This window comes from Ceratotherium simum, chromosome 19 (assembly GCF_057802395.1).
Source record: "Ceratotherium simum simum isolate JZ-2026a chromosome 19, ASM5780239v1, whole genome shotgun sequence".
Classification (NCBI taxonomy): Eukaryota; Metazoa; Chordata; class Mammalia; order Perissodactyla; family Rhinocerotidae; genus Ceratotherium; species Ceratotherium simum.
The window spans coordinates 38,943,213-38,961,633 of record NC_141918.1 but is presented as its reverse complement, the minus strand read 5'-3'; the positions used below and the strand labels follow the sequence as shown (position 1 = coordinate 38,961,633).

The window sequence follows — 18,421 nt, the reverse complement described above, 5'->3', positions numbered from 1 at the left end:
AACATATGATAAGTGCTATAGCAGGTATTTGCAGGAAACTAAACAGCAATGGAGTCCATAGCTCCACATGAGGAGAAAAAAGGAAGGCTTCCTGGAAGAGGTGTCTGAGCTAAACCTAAATCACTGCAACAAAATTCTCAAGTTTTAAGAACAAGAGAGCAAACAGTTGTTCCGTAAGGGTATATAAAAGAAATAATCAGGAGAATGAGGCTAATAAATCTCTTTGGAATGCCCAAACTTACTTCTTTAGCACGTCTATCACAAAATTTCAAATTGTTAGTAAATATCAATAAATATAAATAATACACATGCATATGATATTCCAAGACTTTTCCCACATTGCTCCAGTAAAATGGTAGTGTGTTTTCCTTGGCTTTCTTTATTCATCATACAACTGTTTATAGCGACCAACAGCAATTACTACCTTTTCCTTTTCCTGGTTGGATTACTGGAGAGTAAATGAAATGTGTGAAGCTTAGTACGGGACCTGGTACACAGTAGAGTACAATAAATGGCAGTATCGTTCTCCATTCCAAGGTAGATCTTCTATGGCCGTTCACCTCGGTGTCTTTGCAATTAATGTTTGAACTCTACACTAACCTCACAGCTAAATACCAGTACTTACCAGAGAAATCTTTAGCATGTTCCCTTTTTCCCCAGTTTCCTCAGTCTCTCCCCTATTTATTCTTAGTAATACCTTGTGGTAAAACTCTAGGGATAAGTTCCTAAAACAGGACTGTCACATTTAAGTTATAGTAGAAATGTTTAATCATGTAAGCATGATTCATGAAACAGAAACATTGCACTTATGCCAATGCAATTGCAAATAGAAGTATCATGATTTTATTATCTCTAGAAAAATAAACTCCACAAGTATTGAGATTACATACAATTCCAAATTCCAGAGTAAGTCAAGATAAGGCAGTAAATGTAATAGAGCTTGCTGACAGCAGATGGCAGCACTTGAACATCAAACTCGGCTCTTCACTTCCGTGTTGGTCTGTGACTTGCAGAAATGCAAAACCCCAATCAAAGTGGGCAAATGATAATGTCCACATAGAGGGCACCTCATGAGTATTTGAAATAGTCACATAGAACCAAGATAGTAAGCACATAGGGATGTGGCAGCTGGTACATGGTGTGATAACGAGAAGAGACAATATGAGATGAAAGTATTTAGAGGCACAGAGGGTGTGATTTGTTGGAGTTGTAAAGATCACAAACAGAAATGGAGGTGGGTTCTACAATCCTGGAAATGGAGATCTTCAAAAAGGATCAGAGCACTCAAAACATATAAATACTTAAAATGCATTTCAGTTGAACCCACACAATACAGCAAGAAGTTGAATGACATTTTTTTAAAGAAACGAAATTTATTTTCAAGTGTAGTATAAACTAAAGAGAGTGATAAGTAATAGTGAGTATTACAATTACTTTTTTTTTAGGAACATTTCTTATATATTAATAGATTTGCATATGGCTTATAATTAGGAAGAAATTACTTTTTTGAAAAAACTTTTGGCCTGATTTGCCAATTTATTATACTGGTAATTTATACAAGAAGAAATGGATTCCCTCCTCCTTATGTAACCCATGGTTAACAGCTAAGACTTTGGAGAAAAAGACATCTAAATTGAAATCTCACCTCAGTCGATTTTTAGCTGTATGACCTTACCAAGATCCTTAAGCTCTCTGTGACTCATCTATAAAAAAGTGATAATAGCTTCCTCACAGGATTTTGTGAGGGTCAAAGAACTGAAGCAAATAGCACAATGCTTAATACACAGTATGTACTCAACAACTGAAAGCTATTCCTATTATTGTGATTCCATGTATGTGCCCTCCCTCCAATTTTACATTATTTACTTCAAATTCCTGAAAACGCATTGCTAACTATATTATGTATAGAGAAAGTGGCTGGGAACTTGGTAGCTGTACTGATGTTCTTGCAAATACTGAAATATTGAAATATAAAGTTAATTTGAAAAGGAATGGGGAAAGATGCAAATTTTAGTTTTACATTATTTTTTGTGTATTAAAACCTGTATGAAGGTGCCTATTTAAGCTCAAGGCCAGGATCTCACCCTTAGTTTTGCTTAGCTAAGTCTGCTGAAGTCAAAGGACTTTATTGACCCATGTTAACCAGTTGGCCCTGCAGTCTCCAGACAGCAAACCAAACCTATGATTTCTTATTCCTCACTGGCCTTGCGTTGGCGAGGGGCACAAAGTGCTGGCTTTGGTGGTGATTAACTGGAAGAGTCTGTCCTATGAACAGATCATAGAAGAGTCTGTAGTCGGCTAGTAAAATATTCCCCTAGGCAATGCAGGAGAGACAGTTTCTACCAGCCTTCTCTAATCAGACTGGTTTCTCCGTCCTTTTCCAAGACGGGGCTACTCTTGAGTAGAAGAGGGTTAAAACTGAGTAGGTGGAATGGTAAAGAGCAGTTGCTAAACACTCCCAAGGGTACTGCAAAATTCAAATTAAGTTGTAGCTATGCAGGTTAGACTCACTAGCCTGTGAGCTCTGCTTGACTAAGGGTCATGTCTCATTTATTTTTGTGTCCCCAATGCCTCAACAGGGCTCTGCATTCAATATATTTATGAATATGTGAGTCTTCATAATTTTTTTTTCCTGAAATTCACATGTGGCTACACTGTACCAGTTTTTGAAATAAGTACACCTTTTGAAGTAGTTGCTTTGGAAATGTATGACCGGCGGTGTAATAAGGAATAGCAAGTGCCAAGCACTGAAGCTAAACATTTTACCTCATTACTGAGCGTAGCAAATTTTGGAAACTGAGGCTTCGAGATTAAAAACTACAATGAAGACGGCACAGCTAATATGTGACAGGGTTTAATACTTGAACCCAAGCCTGCCTCTTAATTACAAGACAAAAATGTATCGTATTAATTCAGCAAAACCTGGGCAGCCGCTGTCCTTCAACGTGCAGCTCTAGGCAGTTTCCACCCAGAATTTAGGGCCTGGTTTACCAAGAAGAGCCAGTTTGTCCATCCACCCCACCCACCTCACCCACCTCACCCTGAACAGGAAGTGGAATGGAAAAGGTAAAACGTGGCCATTGCGCATGCTCACACCGCCCTTCCTCACTTTCCCTTCCCTGCCCCTGGACGACACCGCAGAAACTTTCCCGGACGACTTATAACGGCCTCCGCCCACTGTGAAGTCAGACGGGCGGAAGTCGTTCCTCTCTGCGACGTGGATGCCCTTCTCTTCCTCGAGCCGTTTCAACTTGGAAGCCGATATCAAGCGCCTCTGTTTCTCGGGTATTCAAACTGCAGTTTGCCAGTTGTCAATATGGCCGCTGACGGGCGGGTCCCAAGCAGAGGCTTTTCATAGGCCAAGGTCGCATCCTAGCCCCGCCCATTTCGCCCCGCCAGGCTGCGTCCGTCTGGGTCTTCGCTACGCATGCGCAGCGGGGGCGGGTCGTGAGGTGGGACGGCCCGCGTCTTCCGTGTGCCGCCGCCGCCGCCTCAGTGTGGCTGCTGCTGCCGCTCTGGGGCTGCCTTGCCAGCCTTAGCCGCGCGAGGGGAAGGGAGGGGACCCAGGGAACGTGCGTGCGCGGGGGTCCCCGCAGTCCCATCAGTTCCTCTCGCGCGGGGTGGGCGGCGGGGGTCAGCAGCAGTTGGGGGAGGCCCTGGACAGCGCCATGTCGGCGGGCGGCCCGTGCCCGGCAGGAGCCGGAGGGGGCCCCGGGGGCGCCTCCTGCGCCGTGGGGGTCACCCCCGGCGGGGTATCCATGTTCCGATGGCTAGAGGTGCTGGAGAAGGAGTTCGACAAGGCCTTCGTGGATGTGGATCTGCTCCTGGGCGAGATCGATCCGGACCAGGCGGACATCACTTATGAGGGGCGACAGAAGATGACCAGCCTGAGCTCCTGCTTTGCGCAGCTTTGCCACAAAGCCCAGACTGTGTCCCAAATCAACCACAAGCTAGAGGTGAGCTGCTGGCGCTGGAGGGGGTGGCATTCAACCCCGGTCATCAGATTCTATTTAACGCACCAGGGAAGCGACCCTAGAAAACTGCCCACTAGGGCACCTGGGCTTCAAATGTGACGGGGGAGTGTGTGTGTATATGTGTGAAGGAAAGGAGTGAGGTGAAGTTGGAGTAGAAAAAGGGGTGTAGATCGACGTGTGGGTCTCCCCGTGTCATCCACCTTCCTAGTATCTCTATGAGGAGGAAACAGGAACTAATTACACCAGCCTACTTGTACATATTACATTAACAAATCTAAGATTAAGCTCAAAGCTTCTCTGTCATAAGAATACCTTAGCCCACTCTTTAACATTTGGGTTTTTAGATCTCACATTGATAAACGAGGTATTTATGTCACCAGACAGATACACTCCTGATTATTTTTAACCATTTCAGGTCAAGGTCTGTTGTTGCACACAGACATACTCGTGCCAGCATGCATGAACTAGTTAGGGGAATATGATCAATGCTCTTAGGAAGATTTAGTGGGATAAACACTAAATAGTATCAGTATCCTTCTTGGTTTACAGTTGGTCTTTAAATTACAGGCGTATACCTCCAGAGCTCCCTACAATTATTTAAATGACTTCTAACATTGAGGTTTTGTTTATGCTTTACTATATTTCCCAAAATCTGGATTTATTTTTTAGAGTATGTGAAGAATGGTCATTTGCTTTAGTCTCTAATCTTGGTTGTGGGTGTGGGTGGATGGTGATGGTTCCAAAAAAGCAAAAACACTTACCATATTGTGCAGCAAATTAAATTAGTACATTATTACAGTATTTAGAAATCATGATAGATTAACATTATTACATAAAGAGCATTTTCTAACTAGATAATTTAAATAAGAGAATGGGTCTTCATTTTAAATAGATATAAATAGGATAATCAGTGATGTACAAAGTCCTTTGAACGTTAGATTTACTAAGAAATCATCATTGCTATCAGTTGTAATGATTGAGAGTGCCCATTGGATCCAAATCAATATGAGTATCAGATATGCATCGTCTCCTTGCTTGTGGTTAGCATTCTTTCTCTTTCCTGTCAGTTAGCCATGAAAAAGGTGGGATAATTCATCTTTGATTAGCATAGAATTGCATATCAGAGATTTTGTGACTCTTCTCCCCTGAAAGGACTGTTCATTTCTTCCATCCTTTTTGAAAAGGTTGAAGTGGGAGTGCCAGTAGGAAGCTAAACACTTCTTATGAAAATGTCTCTTGATTTCTTGATTAGGGGTAATTTCTAAAAGATATTTATTTTTCTCAGGTAGTGAAATTGCATTTGTTGGTTTTTAGAAATAGTACTTTAGGTTTAAGTAACAGAGCAAGAGTGGCTTTTACCACATGAGAACTTCCGTACCATTTACAACTGCAAGTATCTACTGAGAATAAACAGCTTTTAAAAAGTGAAACAATATCTAATTCATTTCTTTAATGACTTAAGGAAACTTGAAAGAGTGATATTTTGATGTCAGATATAAAATCTAATTTTGGAGAAAGGATCATTCTGTGAGTAGGAGGTGGTGCTCAATTTTTTTCATCTTTAAATATTTTAGATAAATATTCAGAGCTATAATAAATTATGCATGTTCTTTTTTTTCAGAAATTATAGTTACATATTCTGGCTCCATGCCTGGCTTAGGAGGTGGTGTTGTTTCTCAAAATAAGAAATGCTAACCTATCACAATGTGAGCATATTTTTTCAACATGCCTGAAACCCTTGATTTAAAGATCTTAGAAAATGGGGAGGGGAGAGACTAATGTGATTTTTTTGTTGTTCTTTGTGTATTTTTTCAGTTACAGTTGACTTATCAAGTCTGTGGGGTTAATCCTTCTACATGTAGCAATTTCCACAGTTTTCATGGAATCAGTTGTGTATTGCTAAGGAGTGAGGTTCATTGTCAGTAGTGGCTTTGAAAGTAGATCTGCTGCTGTATCATCTACAGAATTTCAGAGGTTGCTCCGTATACTGTTATCAGTCGTCTGAGATCTTGAAATCTTTGAAAAAATTTCCATACTTTTTGCCCTATTTTATTTCTTGAATTCTATTTTTTTAAGGATATGGAAATTAAAACATAATATTTGAGACCACTTATGGTTTGGTATAACAAATGTGCACCAAAGTTGAGTGGTTTTAGAGACTAATACCTTAAGCCATATTACCATAATAAAATATCTTTATAATCAAGACACAGAGACCTCCAGTATGGGTAGCTTATATTTAAATTGGTCTTAAGTATCCTTCCAGATTACTCCTTCTTCTCTCCAGTTATTGTGTCTTTAGGTAACACCACATTTACTATTAATATAGTAGTTAGGAAAATTTTGCTGCAAAAAAGTCATAGGTTACATTTTTAAATTAAATATGAATGACATCTATGTGACTGCTTCTTGCTGTAAGTTATATTTGGGGAGAGGGCTATCTATAAGGGAATGGGGAGGGCAGAGAATATCAGAATATTTTGAGAGAGTGCCATTTCAGTTTACTCACATCTCTCTTATACTTCCCACTTGCTTGAGAATTCCTGCTGTGGTGAGCCACTTGGTGACGGCTGTGCTGGAGTCCCAGGTACTGATGGGGGATAGTAGTAGTAGTCCTGGTAGTAGTAGCAGTAGTAGGTGTGTTGGAGTAGAACAAAGTTTGAGAACCAATACTTTAGAACAACTCACCTCTCTGCCTTGAAATACAGTTTTCTGCCTGTTTACCTTTTTAAAAAAATAATAGCAAAACAATGCGTCTTCTATCACATCCTCTTTTCCCTCAGCAATTGCTGAATCAGTATCTCTTTTTAAAGTGATTTTACTATTCACAACCATCAGTGGAGAAACTTTTAACTTTGGTTTAGAGCCATGTTGATAATGAACTAATGATGTGCTATCCTTTTACTACTTTAAAGCTGTCCTATTTTTAAACAAGCAGTGAGGCTGTTTTGCAGCATTGAACTTGAAATTTAACATTGATCCAGTATGTATCTACCGAGCACTAATTATGTGCCAGATGCTGTATTGGGCAATCGGGATACAACAGAGAGCAAAAACAGATATAGTCGTTGCTGTTATGGAGCTTAGATCCTATTAGGGGAATTTGTTGGGATAATTATCACATAAATGTGAAATTCCAACTTTGATAAATGCTATGAAAGGTACATAAGAGTAGTGAGAGCCTATTGTAGGGTATCAAAGAAGGCTTCCTTGAGGAAGTGACTGTTGAGGTAAGACATAAAAGATGAGTAGGAATTAGTTAGGCCAAGAGAAATAGGACTGTCGTTCAACATTCCAGTAGAGAGAACAGGAAGTGGAAAGCACCTGTGGTGGGCAAGCACATAATGCATTCGAAGAATTGAAAAAGAGTTGGTAGGGCCGGCCCCATGGCTTAGCGGTTGGGTGCGCGCGCTCCGCTGCTGGCGACCCGGGTTCGGATCCCGGGCGCGCACCGACGCACTGCTTCTCCGGCCATGCTGAGGCCACGTCCCACATACAGCAACTAGAAGGATGTGCAACTATGACGTACAACTATCTACTGGGGCTTTGGGGAAAAAAAAGGAGGAGGATCGGCAATAGATGTTAGCTCAGAGCCGGTCTTCCTCAGCAAAAAGAGGAGGATTAGCATGGATGTTAGCTCAGGACTGATCTTCATCACAAAAAAAACCAAAAAGAAAGAAAAAGAGTGGTATGTGTTATTAGAGCAGAGAGCAAAAGAAGTGAGATGCAAGATAAGTTTGAACAGCTAGGTAGGGACCGTATCTACATGATTTTATAGGTCATGCAGTCGATTTGGGGGCTTTATCATCACAATGGGAAATGTTTTAACTAGGTGGTAACCTCAGATACGAGGTTAGAATAGCTCACTTGGGCCATGGTAAAGAGAGAGTTTGGGAGAATGATAAGAATGAATGCAGGAAATCATTTAGGAGGTTCTTATTCTGATCCATGTGAGATGATGATAGTGCAGAGTAGGATAGTGGAGATGGAGGAAAGTGTTCAGAACAAGAGAGACTTGAGAGGTAACAATAAATAATATCTAGGGATGGATTGGAATGGAGGGATGAAGGAATTCAGGATGACTTCAGGATGTCAGTTGGCTAGATAGATGGATGTGAGATATTATTAGCAATAGCTGTATTGCTAACCTTATTGATCAGTTAGTATGGGCCAGGCTCTGTCCTAAGGTTTTACATATATTGATTCATCTACTTCTCACAGCAGTCCTGTGGGGTAGCTTTAGTATTGTTATTTCTATTTCACAGGGATTGATAAGTAAGGGGCCCAAGGCTACAGAACTAGAGAAACCAATCTCTCCAAAAACATGCATTTATGCCTGGGGACAGGAGGAGGAGGAGGTGGAGAGAAAAGTACGCAGAAAGAGTGAGTGTGATTAGATAGATAGCTGGAGGGGTAGTGTGAGGTGCAAAGGAGGTATTGTTTTCAAATGAAAAAATAACTTAGAACATGTTTATAAGGCAATGAGAAGCATCTAGTTGAGGGGAAGCTGAATTCTAGAGAAAGAGGGATAATTAGTATTTGTAAGGTTTCTGAATGAAGATGAGATCCAAAATACATGTAGAGAGAATGGCCTTATATTGAAAGGACAGCTATTATATTTAGAAGAAAGAAGAGGTGATGAGAGCAGAAAGTGGGAGGTTGAGGGAGTTTTTGTGGGATGGCTTCTTTATTCTCTATAAAATAGGAGCCCAGGACAACTGCTGAAAGTGGGTGAAAGTAAGAGCTCGAGGAGAGTGAAGAGATTTGAAAGACTTATGAAAGAGTGGGAGAGCCAGTTGGCCAGGGAAATAGAAGGACTGCCAGGCAATGTTGAGGACTTATTTGGAGTTAGTTATCATAAATTCATGGTACAACCAGTGTGCCCTGTTGTGTGGCTTCCTCCAGCAGTACTTGTTTAGTAACAGGCACAGTAATGAGAGTAATAATTGAGTTCGTCTTGTGCTGTAGCAAGGAGTTTGCTATGTAGACAAGTGTGTTACTGAAATGAAAATGGTAATGGAGATGAAGAAAAGGAGATAATTTTTAGTAAAGAAGTAGAAATAGGATTTGATAATTATGTAGATACAGAGGATGAGGAGGAGGAAGGGTTAAAGATGACACCACATTTCTGTTTGGAAAATGTATTGGTTGATACCTGTAGTGGGTTGAATAGTGTCCCCCCAAAATTCATGTCTACCCAGAACCTCAGAATGTGACCTCATTTGGAAATAGGGTCTTTGTAGATGTAATTAATGTGAGGATGGATGTAAGATCCTAGCAAATTAGAATGGGCCCTAAATCCAATGAGAGAGTCCTCAGAGGACACACAGAGACACAGAGAAACTATGTGAAGATGGAATGAGTGGTTGGAGTGACATGGCTACAAGCCAAGAAATGCTAAGGATTGCTGGCAACCACCAAAAGCTAGGAGACAGGCATGGGACAGTTTGTCCTTCAAGGTTTCCAGAGGGAACCAACATTGCCAACACCTTGATTTTGGCCTCCTGACCTGTGAGAATAAATTTTTATTCTTTTAAGCCACTAAGTTTGTGGTAATTTGTTATGACAGCCCTAGGAGACTTATACCATTCACTGAAGTTAGGAATCCAGAAGGAGCAGTTCTGGCAGGAAAGATAATGAGTTGAGTTTAAGATTGTGCATAGTTCAGATCCTTATCCTTTGTTGCGTATTCCTAACAGAGTCTCCTAATTGCTTCTTACCTCCTCCAAACTATCCTTTCGTTGAAATCATTCTAAAATGTTTTATTTTAATGGTTCATATCAAAAAAGGCAACTCTGATTCTGTCACTCTTCTTTTTATACCCTCCTATTACTTATTGGCTAAAATTCAAACTGTAGCATGGTGATCAGTGCCCAGTCTCTGTGTCCTTATCTCTTGTCACCCCTTCTTTCTGCTTTTGCCTCAATAAAACTGGTCAATTTGTAGTTCTCTGAATAGGCCTTGCTCTTTCATAGCATCTCTACTTTGTCATACGCTTTTGTGTATAATGCCTTCTCTGTCTTCTTTGTCTACAGTATCAAACACGCACTCATCTTTCAAGATAACAGTTACATCACCATCTTTGGGAAGGCTCTCCTCACCCCATTCCTCTCTGCTTTCTATAGGCAGAGGCTGTCATCACACCTTGAACTCACTTGGACTGTTAGATTTGTTAGTTTGTACTGTAATTAGTGGTTGCCACATCTCTCTACTTCTAGAAGGTCAGCTCTTTGAGGGTCAGGACTATGTCTTAGGTGAAATAATCTGAACTATCAAATGCTTTGGGAATGCTGACTTTAGGGGGTGACATTATCTCTTTGTGAACCCATTTTGGTTTCTAGAATTGGTTGGTGGTTTTTTCTCTGTAGAGCTCCCAAACTTTATTGAGTAGTGAGTATGAATATCAAGTTGACTTATATGTGGATTACAGAATTGGTGTTTGGCCCCTTTTTCAAATTGGAAATTTGGAACTCACACGTTAGACACCAACCTTTGTGACCTACTTACATCCCTATCTCAGCTGCTAGGGGTTTTTATGTCTCAGACTTTTCCCTTTCTCTACTCCGTGTATTAGCTGATCTCCATTCAGCCCTCGGGTAAACTTTTCCTCCTTTCAGACTGACCTCCTTCACTTCTTTTTGAATTGGTACATCCCACATGCCCCAGTAGTAGTGCTTATGACACTCTGCATCATAACGGGAAATGTATTTTTATTTCTTTCTACCAGACAATGAAATTCTTAAGGGCAGAATTCATGTCTTGTTCATCTTTTTGTCCCCAGATCCTGGCACACAGTGTAAACTCAATAAATGTTTATTTGAATTCATAAATTATTTGAAACACCTCTAGTGTTCTGCTGTGAATCCTCAAAGATTACCAATAATCATTCTGTAATACAAGTTTCATGAGAGCTGGGATGGTGTCTGTCTTGTTGACTCTGTATTCATAGTGTCTAACATAGTGCCTGCCACATTATTGAATGACTGAATCTTCAGGTTTATTTTTCCCCTTGTATGTAATTCACAAGAATATGATTTGTGAGGTAACGTTTCATGATATTCCATTTTAAGACGAATTTGAAACTATAACTAAAAATAACTAAACATCATTATATGAGTATTGAGTATGGATTTAGTGTACTTGTAACATTTCTAAAATATTGGGTAGGTTGATTCTCCTCACCCCCACCTCCAGTTTGATCAGAGAGCAACTGAGTTCTTTAACATTAACATGGAAACAGGAAATATTTTGTATATCTTTTGGAACTTCATTTTGAGGTTTACATCAAAGTACTTTAACTTTCAAAAATACATCACAGATTTATCTACTTGTCTCCATTTCAGATCCCCCAACCCTAGTTTATTCACGTTGTCTCCCGTATTACACACAGCTGTCTTTTTTAAGACATAAATTTGATCATGTCATTCTGCTTAAAATTCCTCACTTGTACTTTGAATAACATTCGAAGTTCTTATTATGGCTGACAAGCTCTGTATCATCAGACCTCTGGCTATCTCTCCAATGGCATATCTTACCATTGTTATTCTATATAGTCCGGCCACATGGGCCTCCTTTCAGAAACTTTCTTAAGACAACGGTTCTCAAACTTTTTGGTCTCAGGACCTCTTCACACTCTACAAATTATGAGGTCCCCAAAGAGCTCTTCTTTTGTGTGGGTTATATCTACTGGTATTTACTGTATTAGAAATTAAAACTGAGAAAACTTTAGATATTTATTACATCAGTTAAAAATAGCAGCCATAAGCCTTACATGTTAATATAAATATTTTTAATGAAAAAATAACTATTTGCAAAAAAAATTAAAGGTAGCATTGTTTTACATTAAAAATTTTTTTTTAAATATCTGGCGTAATGGAAGACAGCTGGATTCTCACGTCTGCTTCTGCATTCAGCCAGTTGTGATTTATGGTTTTGGTTATAGTAGAGGAAGAAAATTTGACTCTACAGAGATATGTAGTTGGATAAGGGAGGAGTATTTTAATAGCCTTTTCAGATAATGGTGAATATTCTTTTTTGATAGTAAAAAGGTAGTTTCTTAAAGATTAGTTACCATGTGCAATCTGAAACTCTATCAATGAACTTTTTGTACGTCGTTATGTTAAAATACATTGGTCTATCCGTGTAGTCTTTGAATGGGTCTTTTTACCGAGGCAAGATTTTAACATTACGCATTGGTCATTTTGAAAATATTAGTTTGTTGAGTTATACAGATCTTCCAAATGTGGGCACATCTCATTATACAATATCAAAAAATCACATTTATTAATATTACCAATCTCATCAGAAAAATTTTGAAGTGTTGGGAAGCTGTCAAGCTCATGGTGATGGATTCAAGTTTTCTAAAATTCTAATTTTCACTTGAAAGCACAAATTTTTATCATTGGCAACAAATGCTGTCAGTTGTTTTCCTTGAAATAACAGATTCACTTGATTTATTCTCAAGAACATGTCTGTCTGCCAAATATATTAATCTTAATAACCACAGTTTGTCCTTTGAAATAAAAATGGTGTTCCATGAAAAAAAATGTTCAGTTTTGCAATGCAAGCAATTGCCTAAGTGCTTTTCCTTGAGACGACATGGTTTGATGTGCAGCAGACTTCCTATTTCATCACAAAGAATGTTAAAAAGGCATGAACTCAAGGGTCTAGATTTTTAAACATTAATAATTTTTACTGCTTCATCAAGGACATTCTTAAATGAACTTTTTTTTTTAGCTATGCAAGTGGCATAGTAGTGAAGAGTACAGAGACTACTGGTACAGTTTGGTGCCACTGCGTTGACTTGTACTAAAATGCCAGCATTTTACTCACCGTTGCTTTTCTACCTTCAATACAAATGTCAACAGGGTGAAAAAGGCAAATAATGTTTGATTGTTATAAAAATAGTTTTGGCCTTGTTAATGCCCTGAAAAGTTCCCACAGACCTGTGAGAACTCTCCTCTGATAGTAACCGAACCACTTCCCAGGATAGCCATACACTCCCACCCCACTAATTCTCTTCTTTTGGTTTCTTTCATACAGCTTATTATAGTTTATAATTACACATATTACTAGCTTTGTAATGACCTTGGACAAGTTACCTAACTTGTGCTTCAATTTCCTTCTCTGTACAAAAAATATGTCTCTCAAAGGATTATTGTGAGGGTTAAGACAAAATATGAATAGGTTCAAAACAGTGCCCGGCACATAGTTGATGCTATTATTATACATGCCATTCATTTTCTTTACGAGCTGCCTCCTGCACAAGGCCACTCTCAGCTTTGCAGGGCAGGACCCACAGTTGTTTTGTCTACCAATGTATCCCCAGAACCCAGCCCAGTGCTTGGCATACAGTTGGTGTTTAATAAATACTTTTTGAGTGAATGTGTGATGGTGTGGAAGACTAAAAGAGAATATGTTTGCTTGTCTTAAACTGCAGAACAGTTTGGGGAGAAATAACGACAGATGAAGTTAGTGGTCGTTATGCTTGGATAGAGGAAGTTGGAGTGAACTGGTGGAGTTTTTCACAGAACTTTCATGAGCCAAATGAGCAGACTGTTTCAAGAGCTGACTTGTAATAATTATAGAGGAATATTATTTCCTATCTTGAGGGATGGCAGAGGTATTCATATTTGACCTTTGAATGTATTTTCTGTTTGGTCCCAGTCTTTGTTTTAGAATAGGACTCACTGGCTTCTATAATCTTGGATAGTAGGAGCAACGCTAACCACCTCAGGCCCAGGGTGGAAAGAGAAAATAGAGGAAGATTCTTTCTAAAAGGAGTGGGTTCAATTAAATGAGCTCTCAGACTTTGTTCTGCTATTTTGAAGGAGTAGAAGGAAAGAAAGTGATGGATCAAAATGCTTTCATATGTTACATTATTTCTTTGACTTTTGTCACAGGAGAAAAGGCCGTGTGAAGAATGGTTCTGCCTCTGCTGTCGGTCAGGTAGTTTTGGATCCTTTATATAAGAATCTCTATGATACATTCTTTTTTTTTTTTTTAGTAAAACCTATTTTTTTTTTAATATCAATTTTGAACCAGATTCTAGGTAATAAGACATGGACAAAACTTGAAGCAATAGAGAATACTTGGTTTTTGAGTACTATTCCCCTAAAATTGCTAAGTTCTGCGTATCAATGCCATTTAACTTGCACTCATATATAAATGTGTGAAGGTACCGGGGTAAAAATGAATTTGGCATGGCTGTAGGTTTAGAAGTTTGAAGTGTCTGTTTACTCCAGCATTTCCTAACAAAGTATGATTTTATTATGCAAAAAGCCATGTTTTACACTTGACTCTTGCTGCCTTAATGACTGACATCCCTGCAGTAATTTGGACTGTTAAAGAAGAGGGGCTGGTTCATAAAGATAACGTAAAACGATATAGACTTGGATTTCCTTTTTTTTTTTTTTTTTTTGGTGAGGAAGATCAGCCCTGAGTTAACATCCACGCCAATCCTCCTCCTTTTTGCTGAGGAAGACCGGCTCTGAGCTGACATCCACTGTCAATCCTCCTCCTCCCTTTTTTTCCCCCCAAAGCCCCAGTAGACAGTTATATGTCATAGCTGCACATCCTTCTAGTTGCTGTATGTGAGACGCGGCCTCAGCATGGCCGGAGAAGCGGTGCGTCGGTGCGCGCCCGGGATCCGAACCCGGGCCGCGAGGGGCGGAGCGCACGCACTTAACCGCTAAGCCATGGGGCCAGACTTGGATTTCTTTTCTTCCTCCAGGACAATATATGATACAGTGTTTTAAAAGTTTAGTTCCAGGAAAAAAAGACAGTCTCACCAGATAAAATGGCACTGCTTCTCTTAATGAGAAAAGGAGAATTATATAATCTGTAAAGTTTTCCTATTAATAGGAAACTCAGTATTAAATTTAATACTCAATAAACTGTAAAATGATGATATTTTTTATAGTGATATCCTGCCATCTCTGATTTTTATTTTTTGCATTTGTTTTATTGACCTTATGAGCTTTAAAGCCTTGGAAGTAGGTGCGTGTAGATGATGAATTTTAGATATTGGCATTAAATGGTATAATTGCTAGAGATTTAAATTCCAGTCTGTACTTTTCATCCTAAATTGCATTTTTAAGCATAAAAAACATCCAGACATTTAAAGGCATAATTGTTTCTTTTTAGTGAAGTGATTACCTTTTATATGTACTTTAAAACAAAAGGTGTAGAAGCATTTATAGGTAAATGTGAGATAATATTTACATCTTTATCAGCAGCTTTCTATACTATGGTTCATTACAGTTAAACTGCTATTGGGAGTCAACTATTTTCTTTGTAATTCTTAAGCAGCTTGGGGAATGTGTGCTTTTGTGTGCAGGTGTGTTGATGCCTGCATGTGTGTCTGTGTATGTTCATGCTTCTGCATGCACACAAATTCCGGTGTGTGTGTGTGTGCCTGTGTGTGGGTAGGGGGGCTGGCCAGATGGGGGGTGTTCAAAGTTTCTTGGTTAGAGCCCTATTTCTGAGATTTGGGGATGTGATCTCATTTGGGGCTTATGAACTCCTTCCTCACCAGTTTTCCTATTACTGCCAGAAATTACAAGGGATGTCAGGAGGTCTGAGTTTTAATCTCATGCAATTTGTGATTTGGGACAACTCACCTAATCTCTTTGGGCCTCAGTTTCTTCATGTACAAAATAAAGATGTTTAACCAGATTTTTTTAGGTTCTTAGCTTGGACCTTCTCAAATGTTGTCAAAAGAACTGTATGATGTGCTAAAACTAATGAGCTGGACCCAAGTTCCTTGCTGGACAATTTGATATTTGCAAATTGCTTGTCTTAGTTTGATCTTCCCCCAAAACAAGTTTTTGAGGAGTGCTTAAGGTAAAGTAATTGGCATTTTTATTTGTAAGACAGTTAAAGAAATAAAAACTAGACTACATTTAGAAAGAAGAAAGTGCAGCTGTTGTGAATTTTTAGAAGATTATTATATAGACAGAGGATTAAGGTCTAGACAAAGTGGAATAATAGGAAACTCTGAATAAAAAAATTACTTTGATTTTGGTGCCAGGGTGGAATCTAGTAGTTAAGAATTATGTTAGAAAGGAATTATCTTGATGGAAAAGTTTGGATGTTTTGAAAAGAGTATGAGATGAGAAATAGAATAGTAATGACTACATTACATATAAATAAATGGTGATGATAATCCTATCGTGTTATTTTGATAAACTGCCTTGCTGTCTGTCTTTTTCATTCCTGGGAATATTTCATTCCTACTTTGCACAATATGTCCTGAATTTTCATCTGTCTCCTGACTCTATTCCAGCTGATAGTGGTGATCCGAGGACCACGTTTTGAGCATCACTGCTTTAGAAAATCTCACCAGTGGTTGATTTAATGGCTTGGTTGAAGCGAAGGCCATGGTCTTAAAACCCAGAGACCTTCCTAGAATGAGATCATTTTATCCCGAATGAGTTTTCTAGGGAAAGAATGTCTTGATGGTCAGTTTTATTTTATTTTTTTTGTAAATGAATCTTCAAGATCAAATGTAGGAAGGTGAAAAGATTGTATCCCAAATAAAGTCTGTATCTAATATAGTCTTTAACCATTTTTGGTTTTGCTTTTTAAGACATTTTTTGTATATCACTTGAAAATTTAAGTAAGAGTTGAAGGTTGAAATCAGCTGTTTCTTTTTAACTTTCACTCTTTACTTTGTTGCAGTGTGGCCAAGGTAAGACAGTGAGGTGAAAGATGTTCAGGCTCTTTCTATGGTCAAGCTGGTTTTGAGTCTATTACTAGCTGTGTGATCTTGGGAAAATTCCTTAAACGCTGACTTCCAGTTTTCTTAACTATTAAAAAAAGTTGAGGAGTATGATAAGAATTACAATGATGTTTGGTGTGTATGTCTGCCATATGGTAGGTAGATGCTTGCCTTGTAGCTGTGAATATTGTTAGTAAGTTAAACATATATGTGTATTGTTGCTATAGACACCCATTTTTCCTTATGGTTAACTGCTTGATAACACTTCCACTACCTTGCCCTGGGAGTAAGAATTGGGTTTAAAGTGCTGTTTTGCCACTGACCAGTTGGGTAGCCTTAGAAATAAAAACAACCTTGATGGGCCTCAGTTTCGTTATCTAAATATTGTCATAATCATAGTCTTTATGTTCTCTAAGATCTCTTTGAATTCTAAAGTTCTGTGATATTAGGAGGGTGACCTTTAAGTAAAATACGGAAATCTCTAATCTTGACATAAAATTTACCAATGACTAACTTTTCATAGCAGCTAAAGTGCTTATATCATAGACAAAAAAAGTTACTTAAATATTACTAAATTTAGAGTAAATTTGAAACACTTGTTCCAAAAAAATAAAATTGGGCTTTGAATTTTGATACTTGCATCCTCTCATTGTAAAAATTCTTTTATTTATTTTTTTTAAAGTTGAGCAACCTTTTGAGAAATTATTTCACTTAATGAAGTGTCCATGTTTATAATAGGCCATTTTCAAAAGACCTGCATACTACCCTGATTTCCTTGCCCTTTTAGAATACAGTCATTTCTAATTTGAATGTTAGGCTGCCAAATTAATTAATGAATACCACTTATGCCTCTTTAACTTGTTTCTTAAATCCAGAAGTTTTACTCAGTTATTAATAAACCGTGAGATTTTTTGTTTGAAAGATAAATCATAGTAGGACAACCAGACAATATATGCCGGTTGAAATATTCAGTATACTTCTTGCCACAAAGATTTCAGTAAATCTAATTAAACCTTTAGATTTAACTTCCAGTTTATAGGAAATATAAGGAATAGAGAAATATATTAGACATCACCACAAAGAAACAAGACTGATACAGAATCAAAGTCAATGTAACGAAAAAAGAGGTAAGGGTTGTTATAGATTAAATGGCTTATTTTAAACTATTTCTGGGTAGGTTCACTTTAGCATAAGCTACATATTGCTCGGAAAGAGTACATATTATTCAAATATTTATTTTCCTTTTGTGATTATTTTGTTTCAATGACCATAAAACCCTGTAGGTGTTTTTCTTGGTCAAGAAGGACTTTCTAGACCTATTTGTACTTTAAAGGAGCAAGGTGAACTGACCATTGTCTAGTAATAGGTGATTTTAAATGTTTATAATTTTTTTTTTTTTGGTGGGCAATTTGGTAGTTAAATGGATGAAAGTCTGTAAGACATTGTTATACATGTAAGTTTTTTTCTCTCAATTTTTTTGGTAAGGAGTATTTGTAAAAGATATTGTGTAAAAACTGTTAACTTATATACTCTTTTAGAGGGCAATGAAAATGATTTTCTGCTTTAAGTCTCTTGTACTTGTTTATTATACTTAAAGAACAGAGTCAACTACTAGTATTACTATTTCTTTTAGCATTTAATCCTAATGAAATTTGTTACTGCTTCAGATTCATAATAAAAGGGCTAGACGTTTACTGTCCAGAATAGTAGCTACTAGCCTGATGTG

At 38.2% G+C, this 18,421-nt stretch overlaps 1 protein-coding gene across 2 annotated transcripts in view; it reads left to right on the top strand.

Annotated features, from left to right (window-relative positions):
- Positions 1 to 3,468: 3,468 nt before the first annotated feature.
- Positions 3,469 to 18,421, top strand: part of GOPC (golgi associated PDZ and coiled-coil motif containing) — a 42,176-nt gene continuing 27,223 nt past the window's right edge. The window contains exon 1 of one of the 2 annotated variants that reach the window (XM_087444033.1): positions 3,469 to 3,956. In XM_087444033.1, coding sequence (XP_087300159.1) covers positions 3,669 to 3,956 — 288 coding nt within the window. In that variant the 5' untranslated portion in view covers positions 3,469 to 3,668. The remainder of the gene's footprint in view (positions 3,957 to 18,421) is intronic. The other variant, XM_004422258.3, reaches the window with a different exon arrangement.